At 28.0% G+C, this 12,226-nt stretch overlaps 1 protein-coding gene across 5 annotated transcripts; it reads right to left on the bottom strand.

Annotated features, from left to right (window-relative positions):
- Positions 1-7,521: 7,521 nt before the first annotated feature.
- Positions 7,522-11,483, bottom strand: LOC100267691 (glycine-rich protein A3). Of its 5 annotated transcripts, none has more exons than XM_059743144.1 (4): positions 11,337-11,451; positions 10,583-10,688; positions 8,955-9,311; positions 7,522-7,975 (listed from the first exon to the last, which is right to left on the bottom strand). In XM_059743144.1, exons 3-4 carry the CDS (start codon positions 9,286-9,288, stop codon positions 7,734-7,736), a joined length of 576 nt encoding a protein of 191 aa, XP_059599127.1. In that variant the 5' UTR covers positions 9,289-9,311; positions 10,583-10,688; positions 11,337-11,451; the 3' UTR covers positions 7,522-7,733. The 5 variants fall into 5 exon arrangements, with proteins under 5 accessions (XP_059599127.1, XP_010661170.1, XP_059599126.1 ...); XM_010662868.3 differs by having other exon boundaries at positions 10,587-10,688; positions 11,337-11,450; XM_059743143.1 differs by lacking the exon at positions 11,337-11,451 and adding an exon at positions 11,030-11,325 and having other exon boundaries at positions 10,587-10,688.
- Between the last annotated feature and the right edge of the window lie 743 nt (positions 11,484-12,226).

The raw sequence follows: 12,226 nt of genomic DNA, 5'->3' as shown, positions 1-12,226 counted from the left end.
GAAACAATAGTCTGATTTTCAGAAATCATTAAAAATTGAGATGAGCAAAATACAATTTATAAAAGTCTGCTAAAGTCTAATTTCAAATGAAGTTTCTAAATTTGGACTAAAAGTTGAGCTTTTAAATGTTTTTCACTTGTTTTTTAAGAGCTATTTCAAACAAAAATTACATAAATATGTAAAATGATTAAAAATAAAATACTAGATATAAAAATTATTTTTAAAATATATTTAAAAATATTTAAAAAAATTAAATATATTTTTGTTTTACAAAACATCATAAAATAATTTTTAAAAATTGTTTTAAAAAACAATTATCAAACATACCCCTAATTAATAATATTTTTAAAAATGTTATATCTAATATTATAAATATAAAAAAAATTAATTTTATAATCTAAGGATTATCTTAACCCAATATCACTCCTCAAAGATGAAGTCAAATGGAAAAGTGAATTCTAGAGATTTTTGTTTTCAACGTTTCAGAAAAGTAGTAAGACAACTTTCTTCCTCCCCCTGCCTTCTCAAGATCCCCCTCACGTTGGCCATAGCATAAAAATGGAAATTCAAAATGAGTTTCAATCATTTAGCATGGAATCTTTGAAAACAACTTAAAAGAGTATGTTTAACAATAGTTTTAGAAAACACTTTTGATATAAAAAGTTTTTTTTTTTAATAAAATTTAGAAAATACTTTTAAAAAATTAAAAAATTATTTATCGTAAGTCCCAAAGAAGCATATGTTAGAAAGTCTTCTAATAAAGTTTTCAGAAAAAAAACGTTTCAACTAAAAGTACTTCAAATATAAACATTTTCAAACACATTCTTACGGGTCTTTGTAAAACTTAATACTTATTACTTAATTTATTTTAAATTAAATTATAATTAAGTTTTATATTTAAAACTTATTACTTAATTTTTGTTATAAATATTAAGATTGTTTGATATAATTAATTTAAAATTTATTTTAAATTATCAAATTGACATTTGTTTTCATAAATTATAATTAGGACAAAAGAAATCGAGTAATAGTGAAGGTCGTGAACTAGTAAGGAAATTTTAGAAGTAATTAAGACAAATAATGATAAAAAGGTAAAATAAAGATGTAAATTTAAAAATTTGTTAATTGTTTCAATTATTATTTAAAGTTATTTTTTACTTTAAGTTATTTTATTTAATAATTTAATTTAAGTTATTAAGTCTCTTTAAATTATTAAATTGATTTATCAAACACCAAAATTTTCGTATTTAGAAATTAAGGTATTACGACCTAAAATTTTAAAATTTTTAACAATGGCTTTTAATACATGAAATAAATCTATATTTTTTTGTACAAAATGTCCTACTCCTATCAAAATTTCATTTTTTTTATAAAATAAGTACCATCTTTATATATATATATATATATATATAGATAGATAGATAGATAGATTTTTGGTTTTTTTTTTTAATTTTATTCCTTTCAATTATATATGAAGAAATTATGTGAGATTAAAAAAAATCAATAATAATATTTTTATTAAAAGATGGTCCTACTCCTATCAAAATTTCATTTTTTTTATAAAATAAGTACCATCTTTATATATATATATATATATATATAGATAGATAGATAGATAGATTTTTGGTTTTTTTTTTTAATTTTATTCCTTTCAATTATATATGAAGAAATTATGTGAGATTAAAAAAAATCAATAATAATATTTTTATTAAAAAAAACATCTTCAAAAATAAAAGGGAAAATGACAAAGCATGCTATTAATGTATTTTCCTTGTCATAATTTGAAAAGAAAAAAAAACTAAGAGTTGGAAAGTGACAGATTGAGGTGGCAAAATGGAATTATGCGACAAAAGTCATGAAAAGATAAGAAAAGCTTAGAATTGAGTGTTGAGGTAAAGACGGGTGTGTATTGTGAAGTCCAATCACATTAAGAGAATCTTATTCTTAGCGTCACCCACATGGCACACGTAATTCCCCTTTGTTTCAACTTGACTTTCTCCTTTTCCTCAATTTTATTTATTTAATTAATTAAAGTTGAAATAATGTACATACATTTTATTATGATTCTGTGGAGAGAAAAGTGTTCAAATTATTGGTGAAGATTTCAAATAAAAACAAGACCATGATTGCCACGATTGAACAGATAAAAAGTTACTTTTCACGTTGAGATTCTTTTTTATCATGGGAAAAAATATTCTTATTTTATATGATTTTTTTTTTTATCTAATTTTACTTCACTGATCTTACATTGAAATTACATGCAAATTTAAGTGTCATATCATAAAATTAAAATTTAATGTTGATTATAAATTAAACAATATATATATTTGAGTTTTTTTTTTAACCAATAGGAATATATATTAATTTCTTTTAATCATATAAACGCGTTTTAAAATCATAAAAACTCATTGGATCCAAAGCAAATAATGTCTAATATTGAAATAAGTGAGTTATTACAAATGATTTCAAAACAAATTTAAACCCTAAAGTGAGACTTTATGGGTGTTTGTTTGTTTAGTCTCATTAGGAATATATATAAATTTTTTTTAATCATATAAGTACGTTTTAAAGTCACGAGAGCTCATTAAATCCAAAGCAAATAATATTTACATTCAAATGATATCAAAAATGATTTAAACCCTAAAGTGAGACTTCGTGGGTGTTTGTATATTTGGTCTCGTTATCTTGTGGGATACAATGTCCTCATTGTGTTTGTATAGAACAGTGATTCTTAAAGTGGGACTTCGTGGGTGTTTGTCTATTTGAGTTCATTATCCTATGGGATGTTACAATGTCTTCATTGTGTTTGTATGGACTAATAATTATGATATAATATTATATATATATATATATATATATATATATATATGAATGTCTCTTAATCATGTAAATATGTATTAAAATAATGAGAGGATCCAAAGTAAAAGTACATTAGACCCAAAACAGATAATATCTATATGAAAAAGGTAGATAATTCAAAAGTTATTATCCAAATATAATATCATGGCTAAGATTACTTTAGATTGAAATGAAAGAGCAATTATTTCATACTAAAAGTAATGTAGATCATGGAAAAACAGTTTTGTTTCAGTTAGAAAATATGAACTTTGTTACTATACCAAGGTAGTATAATTAAATTAGGCTGGTGACTTTGCTCCAAGAAAGCATTGGACGTACTAATATGAGAGCAAATTTAAAAGATAATAATAATAATAATAAAATAAAAAAAGGTACGAGAATAAAATTATGTAGTTTGGATTTAAATTAAAATAATGATAAAATAGGGCAATAATGCGTTATTAAACGAGTCAAAAAAGTGTTTAAATGCAAAAATGATAAAAATACAAGGATGATGCTTGAATTTCCAACTAGGATGGTTAAGTGCTCGTTGGGCTTCAACAACAAATATATTTAATTTTGAAGAAATCTTGTTTTGTTTTAGGTCTACATTTTACAATTTTTATAGAACTTAATAACCTAGAGTTTTGAGCTTAAAAGTACCAAAAATATTATTTGCTTTAAATCTTAAATTCTCAAAACCTTTTAAGTTAAACTTTACAAACACTTTCTAAGATTGGTGGTGGTGTTTTACTTAATGATTTAAGTTAATTTTGAATTAAATTATATTTACATTATTGAGTTAAAACTTATAATTACTTAATTCATATTTTAGGTATTAAGGTTGTTTGATAAAATTAATTTAAAATTTATTTTAAATCATCAAATTAACATATTTATTTTCATAAATTATAGGAAGTCGAGTAAAAATAGATGTCATGAAGTAATAAAAGAGATTGTGAAGGTAATTAGGGCAAATGACGATAAAAATGTAAAATGAAAATGTGGACTTAAGAATAAAGTTTTTTATTATTATTATTACTTAAAACTGTTTTTAACTTTAAGTCATATAATTAAATTATTTTATCAAATATATTTAATTTACTTAATAACTTAAATTAAGTTATTAAGTCACTCTAAATTGTTAAGTTCGGTTTACCAAATATCTACTTATTATGTTTGCTTTTTTGGTTGAATATAAAAAGTCAAAATATTTTATTTTTTCTATTCAGTTAAAAATAACTCATTGATATCAACCAATATAATTAAAGTGAACTTGTTATCAATAGATTCAGTTTAATTATGTTGGTTGATATTATTAACAAGTTATTTTTACCTAAATAGAAAAATTCAAAACACGAAAAGAAATTAAACAATAATTGAAGAATAAATAAATTGTTTGAGAAACCTATTCACCCTCCTATATAAGACCAACCTACCCCACCGACATTTAAGTGGAGGCATACCTACATATGGTGTATGTGCACTAACAAAATTTTCAAATCATCCCTTTCTTTTGATGGACACTCCTAGCAAGTATGTTTATGAGACATTTAAGTGGAGGCATACCTACATATGGTGTATGTGCACTAACAAAATTTTCAAATCACCACTTTCTTTTGATGGACACTCCTACCAAGTATGTTTATTAGGCATACATGTTGGCAAGATATAGATAAGTTTCCAAATGTGCTTGTACCTTTATTCATGTCGCATCACGTTTCATTGTACTTTAACTAAATATTCATTATATAACAAATTACAAAAAATATTATTAAATTTTTATATATATATATTTAAATACTGATACTATTTGTTGTTGTTTTTGTTCTTTTTATCTCAAATCTAAGGATTGCTTGGTAAAAATTTAATACTTCTTACTTAATGATTTAAGTTGATTTTAAGTTAAATTATACTTAAGTTATTAATTTAAAACTCATTTCTTAATTTTTACTTTAACTATTAAGGTTGTTTGATCAAATTAATTTAAAACTTATTCTAAATCATCAAAGTAACTTATTTATCCTCTTAAATTATAATTTGGGTAGAGGGGGTTGAGTAACAGTGAAGATTGTGCAATAGCAAAAAAGATCGTAGAGGTAATTAGGGCAAATAAGGGTAAAAAGGTAAAATAAAAATGTAAACTTAAAAATAAGTTAATTGTTTTTATTTATTACTTAAAGTTGTTTTTAACTTTAAGTCATACTATTAAGTTATTTTATCAAACATATTTAATTTATTTAATGACTTAAATTAAGTTACTAAATCAATTAAGTTATTAATTTGATTTACCAAACACCTATTAAGTAAATCTTAATTTGGCTTAATCAAGAGCGGTTTTAAAAAGCAGTGTATACAAGTACCCTATGATTTTCAATTATTTCTAAAAATACTCTAAAGAAACACATGGAAAATACTTTAAAAATTTTTTATATATATATATATATATATATATATATTTTATAAGAAATTCTCAAAAATATTCCAAAATTATTTTTAAAAATAATATATTTTCATAACAAAAGATGGAAACACTTTTGTGAATTATTTTCTGGTACATTTTTTGTACCCAAAAAAGCTCAGGCATAGTACTTAGGACAAGATGTGCATTCTAGAACCTTATTCCCTCTTTGTTTGCTTATTTCTAGGGATGACAACGGGGCGGGTTGGGGACTAGTTGCTCCATCCCAACTTCATCCCATTTATTCAAAATAATTTTCATCCCAGTCTCATTTAAAAATTAAATGGGGTGGGGCAGGTATGAGAAATTCTCATAACCACCCCGCTTCGCCGGTTTAACTTATTTTTTTTTAAAAAAATTACTTTAAAATTTTTTAAAATAAATATATTTTATAAATAATTAAATTATTATATTTTAATAACTTATTTTATTAAAAAAAATATTTTATTATTATCTATATATTAAAAATAGTAAAATAAAAATTAATTTAAAAAATGAATTTGATATATAATCAGATCGAGGCGGGGTGGGACAAGGCAATACCCAAACCCGCACCGGGTTTTAAAAAAAATTTCAAACCCGTTTAGTTAAAATTAAAACATGTCCTATTAGGGCCGGGGTGGGGTGGATACTAAAAAAAACTCATCTCATTGTCATCCCTACCTATTTCTATTTTCTTCCAACCATTTTTCAAAAGTTAATATCTTATTGTTCACCGTACCGTCGAAATTATAGAAAGTATAATAGAAACGAAAAATAAAATAAAAATAATTTATTAATTTTAATTTTTTTTTCTTTTATTCTATTTTTTTTCTCCTTATAATCAAAAACAATATTATAGTCCACTTGATAGTGATTCTAAAAAGTTTTTAAGTCTAAAAAGTGTTTTTGAAAAAAAAAATTAGGCGTTTTGACAAAATAGGAAACACTTGAAATCTAAAAATCACTTTATTGAAAAATCACTTGTAATATTTTTTGAAAAAACACTTTATATAGGTGATTCTCCATAAAATCACTTTTGGAGAAAACACTTTCACTAGAAATACTTTGAATAAAAACACTACCAAACAATGGTGTCACATGTATTACTCAATTTTATTACTTATGAGGTGTTTGATAAAATTTAATATTTATTATTTAATTATTTAAGTTAACTTTAAGTTAAATTATGCTTAAGTTGTTAACTTAAAATTTATTTCTTAATTGTTATTTTAAGTATTTAGGTTGTTTGATAAAATTAACTTAAAAGATATTTTAAATCATCAAATTAACGTATTTACCATCATAAATTATAATTAGGGTAAAGGAAGTTCGGTAACAATGGAGGTGATGGAGTAGTAAAGGAAATTTTTGAAGTAAATGGAGTAAATAAAGATAAAAAGGTAAAATAGAGATGTAAACTTAATAATAAGTTAATTGTTTTTACTTATTATTTAAGGGGCGTTTGGTAAAATTTAATATTTATTACTTAATGACTTAAATTGACTTTGAGTTAAATTATATAAAATTAATTTTAAATTTATTTTAAATCATTAAATTAATATATTTATTCTCATAAATTATAACTAGGGCATAGGAGGTCGAGTAATAATAGAGATTATGGAATTACAAAAGAGATCATAGAGATAATTACGATAAATAAGAGTTAAAAAATAAAATGAAGATATGAACTTAAGAATAAGTTAGTTGATTTTACTTATTACTTACGATTGTTTTTTATTAAGTTATTTTATCAAATATACTTAACGACTTAAATTAAATTATTAAATCACTTTAACTCATTAAATTGATTTATCAAACACTCACTTAAAACTATTTTTTTTTAAGTTATTAAGTCCATTTTCCAAACACCACCTCAGTGTCCTACTTTTATTTGGTCCTACATACTTGAGCTTTAGTCTTCATATTTTAATCTCATCTCTTTGTGCGTTTTACAATGATTTTCTTACATGTATTTTTAGTAAAAAAGTTTTCCCTCAAAAGTGATTTTTCAACTAAAAGTGTTTTTAAAATTTTATTAAATACTTTATTTTTCTTTAAAAACACTTATGGAGCTAAAAATAATTTTTAAAAGCTAGCAATATTCTTTAAAAACACAACCAAACGGGCCTAAGATTAAGTGATAATTATCTAAAGTTCGAATAGATCTGAATTTGCCTCATATCTAAATAAAAATTGATATTAAAGTGTCATTCAGACTTTCAAATTTCTAAAAGCAGGAGTTGGAAAACTAATATGATTCCCATCATGCACCACCAAAAGATCATTTGTACAAAAGGCTAGCTAGTAGTAGCTGGGTTAAGTGTACAAGCGCTAAAAACCCTAATCAAATTAAAGAACAGGTAGTCCAAGTCATATTGGTAATAGTAGAAAGCCAAATAAACCAGGAAGTAAAGATGGTAGAAAAGCCAAACACACTAGGGAACCGGATGAATCATTTCCATCTCTTGAAGAAACCCCCCTTATGCTTTCCATACATTCCATGTTTCCAGCGCTTTCCAAACTTGCCATGCTTGAACTTTCCGTGCTTGAACTTCCCGTGATGGCCAAAGCCATGGCCATAGTAACCTCCATGGCCAAGATGGTGAGCACCGTGTGAGAGCTGGTGAGCCCCGTAAACAGCAGCTGCTGCAGCAGCACCCCCAGCCAGCAATGCTCCTGTGTTGGATCCATGCCCTGTGGATGTACATAAAATTAGTCACCAGAAATCACCATAGAATGATGGAATCACATACAAAGCTCAGGAAAGCATGATGCAGTCGAACCAACTTCTCATCAGTCTAACAATAAATTTACATGCTAAAAAGGAAATTTTCATATTGGCTGTCATCAGGTATGCAGTAAGATGGGTTCAGGCTGGGTTACCTTGATCTTCACTCTATCCCAATTTTTATAATTTAATTTTTATGAGAAATATCCTATACCCATCTCGCCCTGATTCCATTTTTATATAATGTTTTAAATCTTTTAATTAGATTAGAAATAAATATAATTTATAAATAAATAAATATTATAAAATATATACCAAAACCAGACCTGGATTAACAAAAAAAAAAAAAAAAATTTCCAAACCCACCTCTAACCAGTTTAAGCTTCTGTCAAACCTGTCTTATTAGGAATGATGTCCAGTGGGTATCCAAAAAAAAAAAACATCTCATTACCACCCTTAGTTGTGATCTTATCATTTGGCAATTCTAGTGTCAAAACCATCCCTGAATGTTGATTTTTGAATCAATGAATTCCTTGGCAAACCAATCTAATGTTGAATCCTACAAGGTATTGAGTTTCATGTCTGGGCACAATGGCATCGGACAGACAGACATCCAGGCATCTTAAGTGCTCCTGATAGTTGCTCCTGATAAGTTCGGTCAACAAGTATCGTTCAACCATTACTTGCAGATAACTTAACTGATCCACCTTTTACATGCCTGAAGACCAAGAGCCACTGTTCTATTGAAAATTTTGACAGTAAAAACATACTTCTAGGACATTAAAAATGGTCCCTGACCATGTTACCTTCAGGACTCCTAACCAAAAGGCAATCAGGACCCATAAAAGGTCCTTGGAAGCTGAAGTCTGGACCATCCAGTTGTGTAAAAGGTCACTTTATCCTAACTATTGAATAAGCAATTTCACAGGAAAGAATAAGAGATACCTGAATGATATGGTGGTGCTGAAGGACCAGGATAACCAGATGGCGGGTATCCACCAGGGGGAGGATATGGTGCAGGGGGGTATCCACCTGGAGGAGGATATCCCGCTGGTGGGTATCCGCCCGGAGGAGGATATCCAGATGGTGGGTATCCGCCCGGAGGAGGATATCCAGATGGTGGGTATCCACCTGGAGGAGGATATGCAGATGGTGGATAACCTTGAGAATGGTATGCACCATGTGGGGGACGGTAGTGTCCAGCAGCAAATCCTGCAAGATTTGAAAACAGCCCTTTGTCACTAGATTCCTCGTCCGGCCTGTCCTTTCCACCTCCCATTTTTCTTCAACTTGAAATCAATGCTGCATGAATTAGAAAAACTGATCAGTTAGTGACCATTTCAGAGCAAAATTATTCAACTTCACCAAAAGTTATGCAATTGTATTTTACAAGCTATATCTTCTTTTTCTACAGTTTTATCAGCAATCTAACATGTAATGGGAGCAAAACTAGAACACTTCAAACAACAGCTTTCCCAAGTGTTTGCTAAAATACTCACAGAACCATCTTAATTGATTAAGAGTGATTGTGTGATTTTAGACAATTTTCTCGGCCTGAAGACTGAGAAGTTGTTATTGTGAGTTTTGGAAAATTTCTCACCCTAAAAACCAAAAGGTTATTATTGTTATTGTTCCTATCATCATTCATCACCGTGATTGCCCTTGTGGGTGCTTCCAAAAAACCTAAGATCAAGGATAACTTAGGGCTACAAGGCCTAGGGCCTAAAAAGAAAGAATAACTTAGGGCTATAAGGCTCCGGTCCTAAGAAAGAAAAGTTAGCTTAGGGCTACGAGGCTCAGAGGGAATCACTAGCCCGGATTTGTGATCAAGACAGCTCTGAAGGCACACAGATGCACCCACGTGTAGGAATGAAATCCTAATTAGGCCTAGGCTTAACTTACAAGGTCAAGGTTGCTCTATAAAATAAGATGGGTGGGTTATAGGCTGAACCCGAAATGATGTGAAACATACAAAAACCTTGCAGAAAAGTCACCAAAGAATTAAGCTAAAGACTCAGAAACTCATGACAGAATCAAACTATATGCCCAGGAAAATTCCAGGAGAAGTTTTTCTGATTTCAAATGAATAATATTTTATGCAGAGTTAAAAAGCAAAGATTAACCAAAGTTACAGGGAAATCTAAGGAAATAAAATGCAGTAGAACAACCTTTTGTGTTTGGTTCCTAAGAAAAAAGTTATGAAAAGAAAAACCCTCAAAGCAACAATTAATAGTATTTGTTAGGTGTCTCTGCAACCAAAGAAAGCATAAAGAACAAAAGGTTCAAACAAAAGGTTCATATTCAGTTGACGAGATCTGGGTATATAAACACATCAATCAATTCTTGAGAAAAATGAAGAACAAAAGAAAAAGAATTAAAACATCATGATCATGAAATGAGGATAACCATCAATCAACAAACAAAAGGTTTTATAGATTGGAACAGAAACATTTAATCAAGTGGCTTACAAACGATCAAAGGTGACAAAAAAAAGGATATTAAAATTAATCAAAAACAGGAATATATATATATTCTTGAAAACCAGAGAAGAAACCAGAGCGAAGGGCTTTCACCCACCAAAATTGGCAAATCTGATGAATGTATGAACTGGATTTGCGATAATTTTGTTGGTTCGTTGAGTGATCACATGCAACTTTCTTTGTTTGGTTGCAGAGAAAGCTTCAGGAAAATAAATCAAAATCAGCATCAAACCCTTTTGGTGCTTGGTTCCTAAAAATAGGTAATAAAATCTCAACGCACAAAAGAAAAATCCACCAAAAAGGAATATAAGTATGTCTAACCAACATATGATCCACACATCTAAACTCATCCCAAAAAACAAAATAAAAAATCAAAACAAAGAAAAATTTTAGTAAAAATTAATCAACGTCTCACACCATGAAAGGTGACAAGAAAATAAGTAGAAATTCAACTAACCCAAAAACCCCAAAAAAAAATCAAGAAAAACATATTCTTGAGAAAGAGAACAGAAAGGAGAAAAGAGAAGAGTTGTCACCCACCAAATTTAGGAAATTGGTGAAGTGGGTTTGTGATGGTTTTGTTGATTTCTTGACTAGTAACAAATTACAACCTATTCAAATTTCCATATTTGCAGAAAGAGATCAACCCATGGATAAACTCAAAAGAATTATCATCATTAGTCATGAAAGTGCATAAACGGAAACAAAAACATTAATCAAGTTGGTTACACACAACAACAGGTGCCAAAAAACATAGTAATCAAACCCAGAAACAGCAATAAATAAATAAAATTAAACAAAAAATCAAGAAAAAAGAACGTAGAAAAGAGAAGAGAGAGGGCCTTACCCCACCAAAATTGGGAAAAGGGTGAAATGGGTTTGTGTTAGTTTTTGTGTTTGTGCAGTTGATTGGATGGGTTTTTGGATGGTTTGGTTGGATACAACAATAAATAGGCACGAAGTCCTTATCCATAACCTTATTTAAGGTACGCGTTGCTTAGACGCGTTGCCTTCACCTTTTGTATTAAAATATGGAGACCCGTAACACAGAAAACACCTGGGCGGTGCACCTTTCTGGGCGGTGCACCCCAATTTCTTTGAAATTGTAAGGAAAAGAACCGGGAAAGCTCCCTGATTTTAGCTTTGGAATTGGGTCCATCACCCACAATTTTTGACCCCCTTTCTCCAATTCGGATATTAAAATCATGGTAGACAAGTCTTCTACATTACTCTTTCTTAGACCTTTCTTTAAAGTGTTTCTTAATTGACTGGAATTTTATGGGAAAATAAGAGTATTTTGTTATGGAAAAGTGCCTTTTTTTTCCCTAAAATATGAAATGGCTTGAGATTTTGGAATGGTTCTTTAATTTGGCAAGTAGTTCATGGATGTAATGATGATATTAGCAATATCGTATACAATTAGGAGTATTGTTTTTGACTGGGGGAGGAAGTTGAGGAATTCAATGATGTTTATCTAGTCTTGTTTGATAGATTAACGTGACATCATCATCTTGTTTTATAGAAATCATGTTCAAAATCTCATAATTGCTAAATGTTAGCATGTTTTATTTATTTATTTATTCATATATTTATATATTCAATTTATGAGTATATTAAGATGATGTTTTTTTTTACTTAATTTAAAATAGAAGTTAAAATTAAATAGTGTTTAATAGTGTTAAATATTAAATAATTTATTTTTTTAATATTTTATTCAGAAAAATCAATAATTTTTTT

Source organism: Vitis vinifera, chromosome 15 (assembly GCF_030704535.1).
Source record: "Vitis vinifera cultivar Pinot Noir 40024 chromosome 15, ASM3070453v1".
NCBI lineage: Eukaryota > Viridiplantae > Streptophyta > Magnoliopsida > Vitales > Vitaceae > Vitis > Vitis vinifera.
The sequence above is the reverse complement of the archived record's forward strand: the minus strand, read 5'-3'. Positions and strand labels throughout refer to the sequence as shown.

Excerpts from the sequence above, each read along its gene's own strand:
- LOC100267691 (XM_002268541.5), bottom strand. The coding sequence starts at position 9,288 with ATGGGAGGTGGAAAGGACAGGCCGGACGAGGAATCTAGTGACAAAGGG. Across the intron at positions 7,976-8,954 it reads AGCACCACCATATCATTCAG|GGCATGGATCCAACACAGGA; the intron begins GTATCTCTTATT and ends GTACATCCACAG.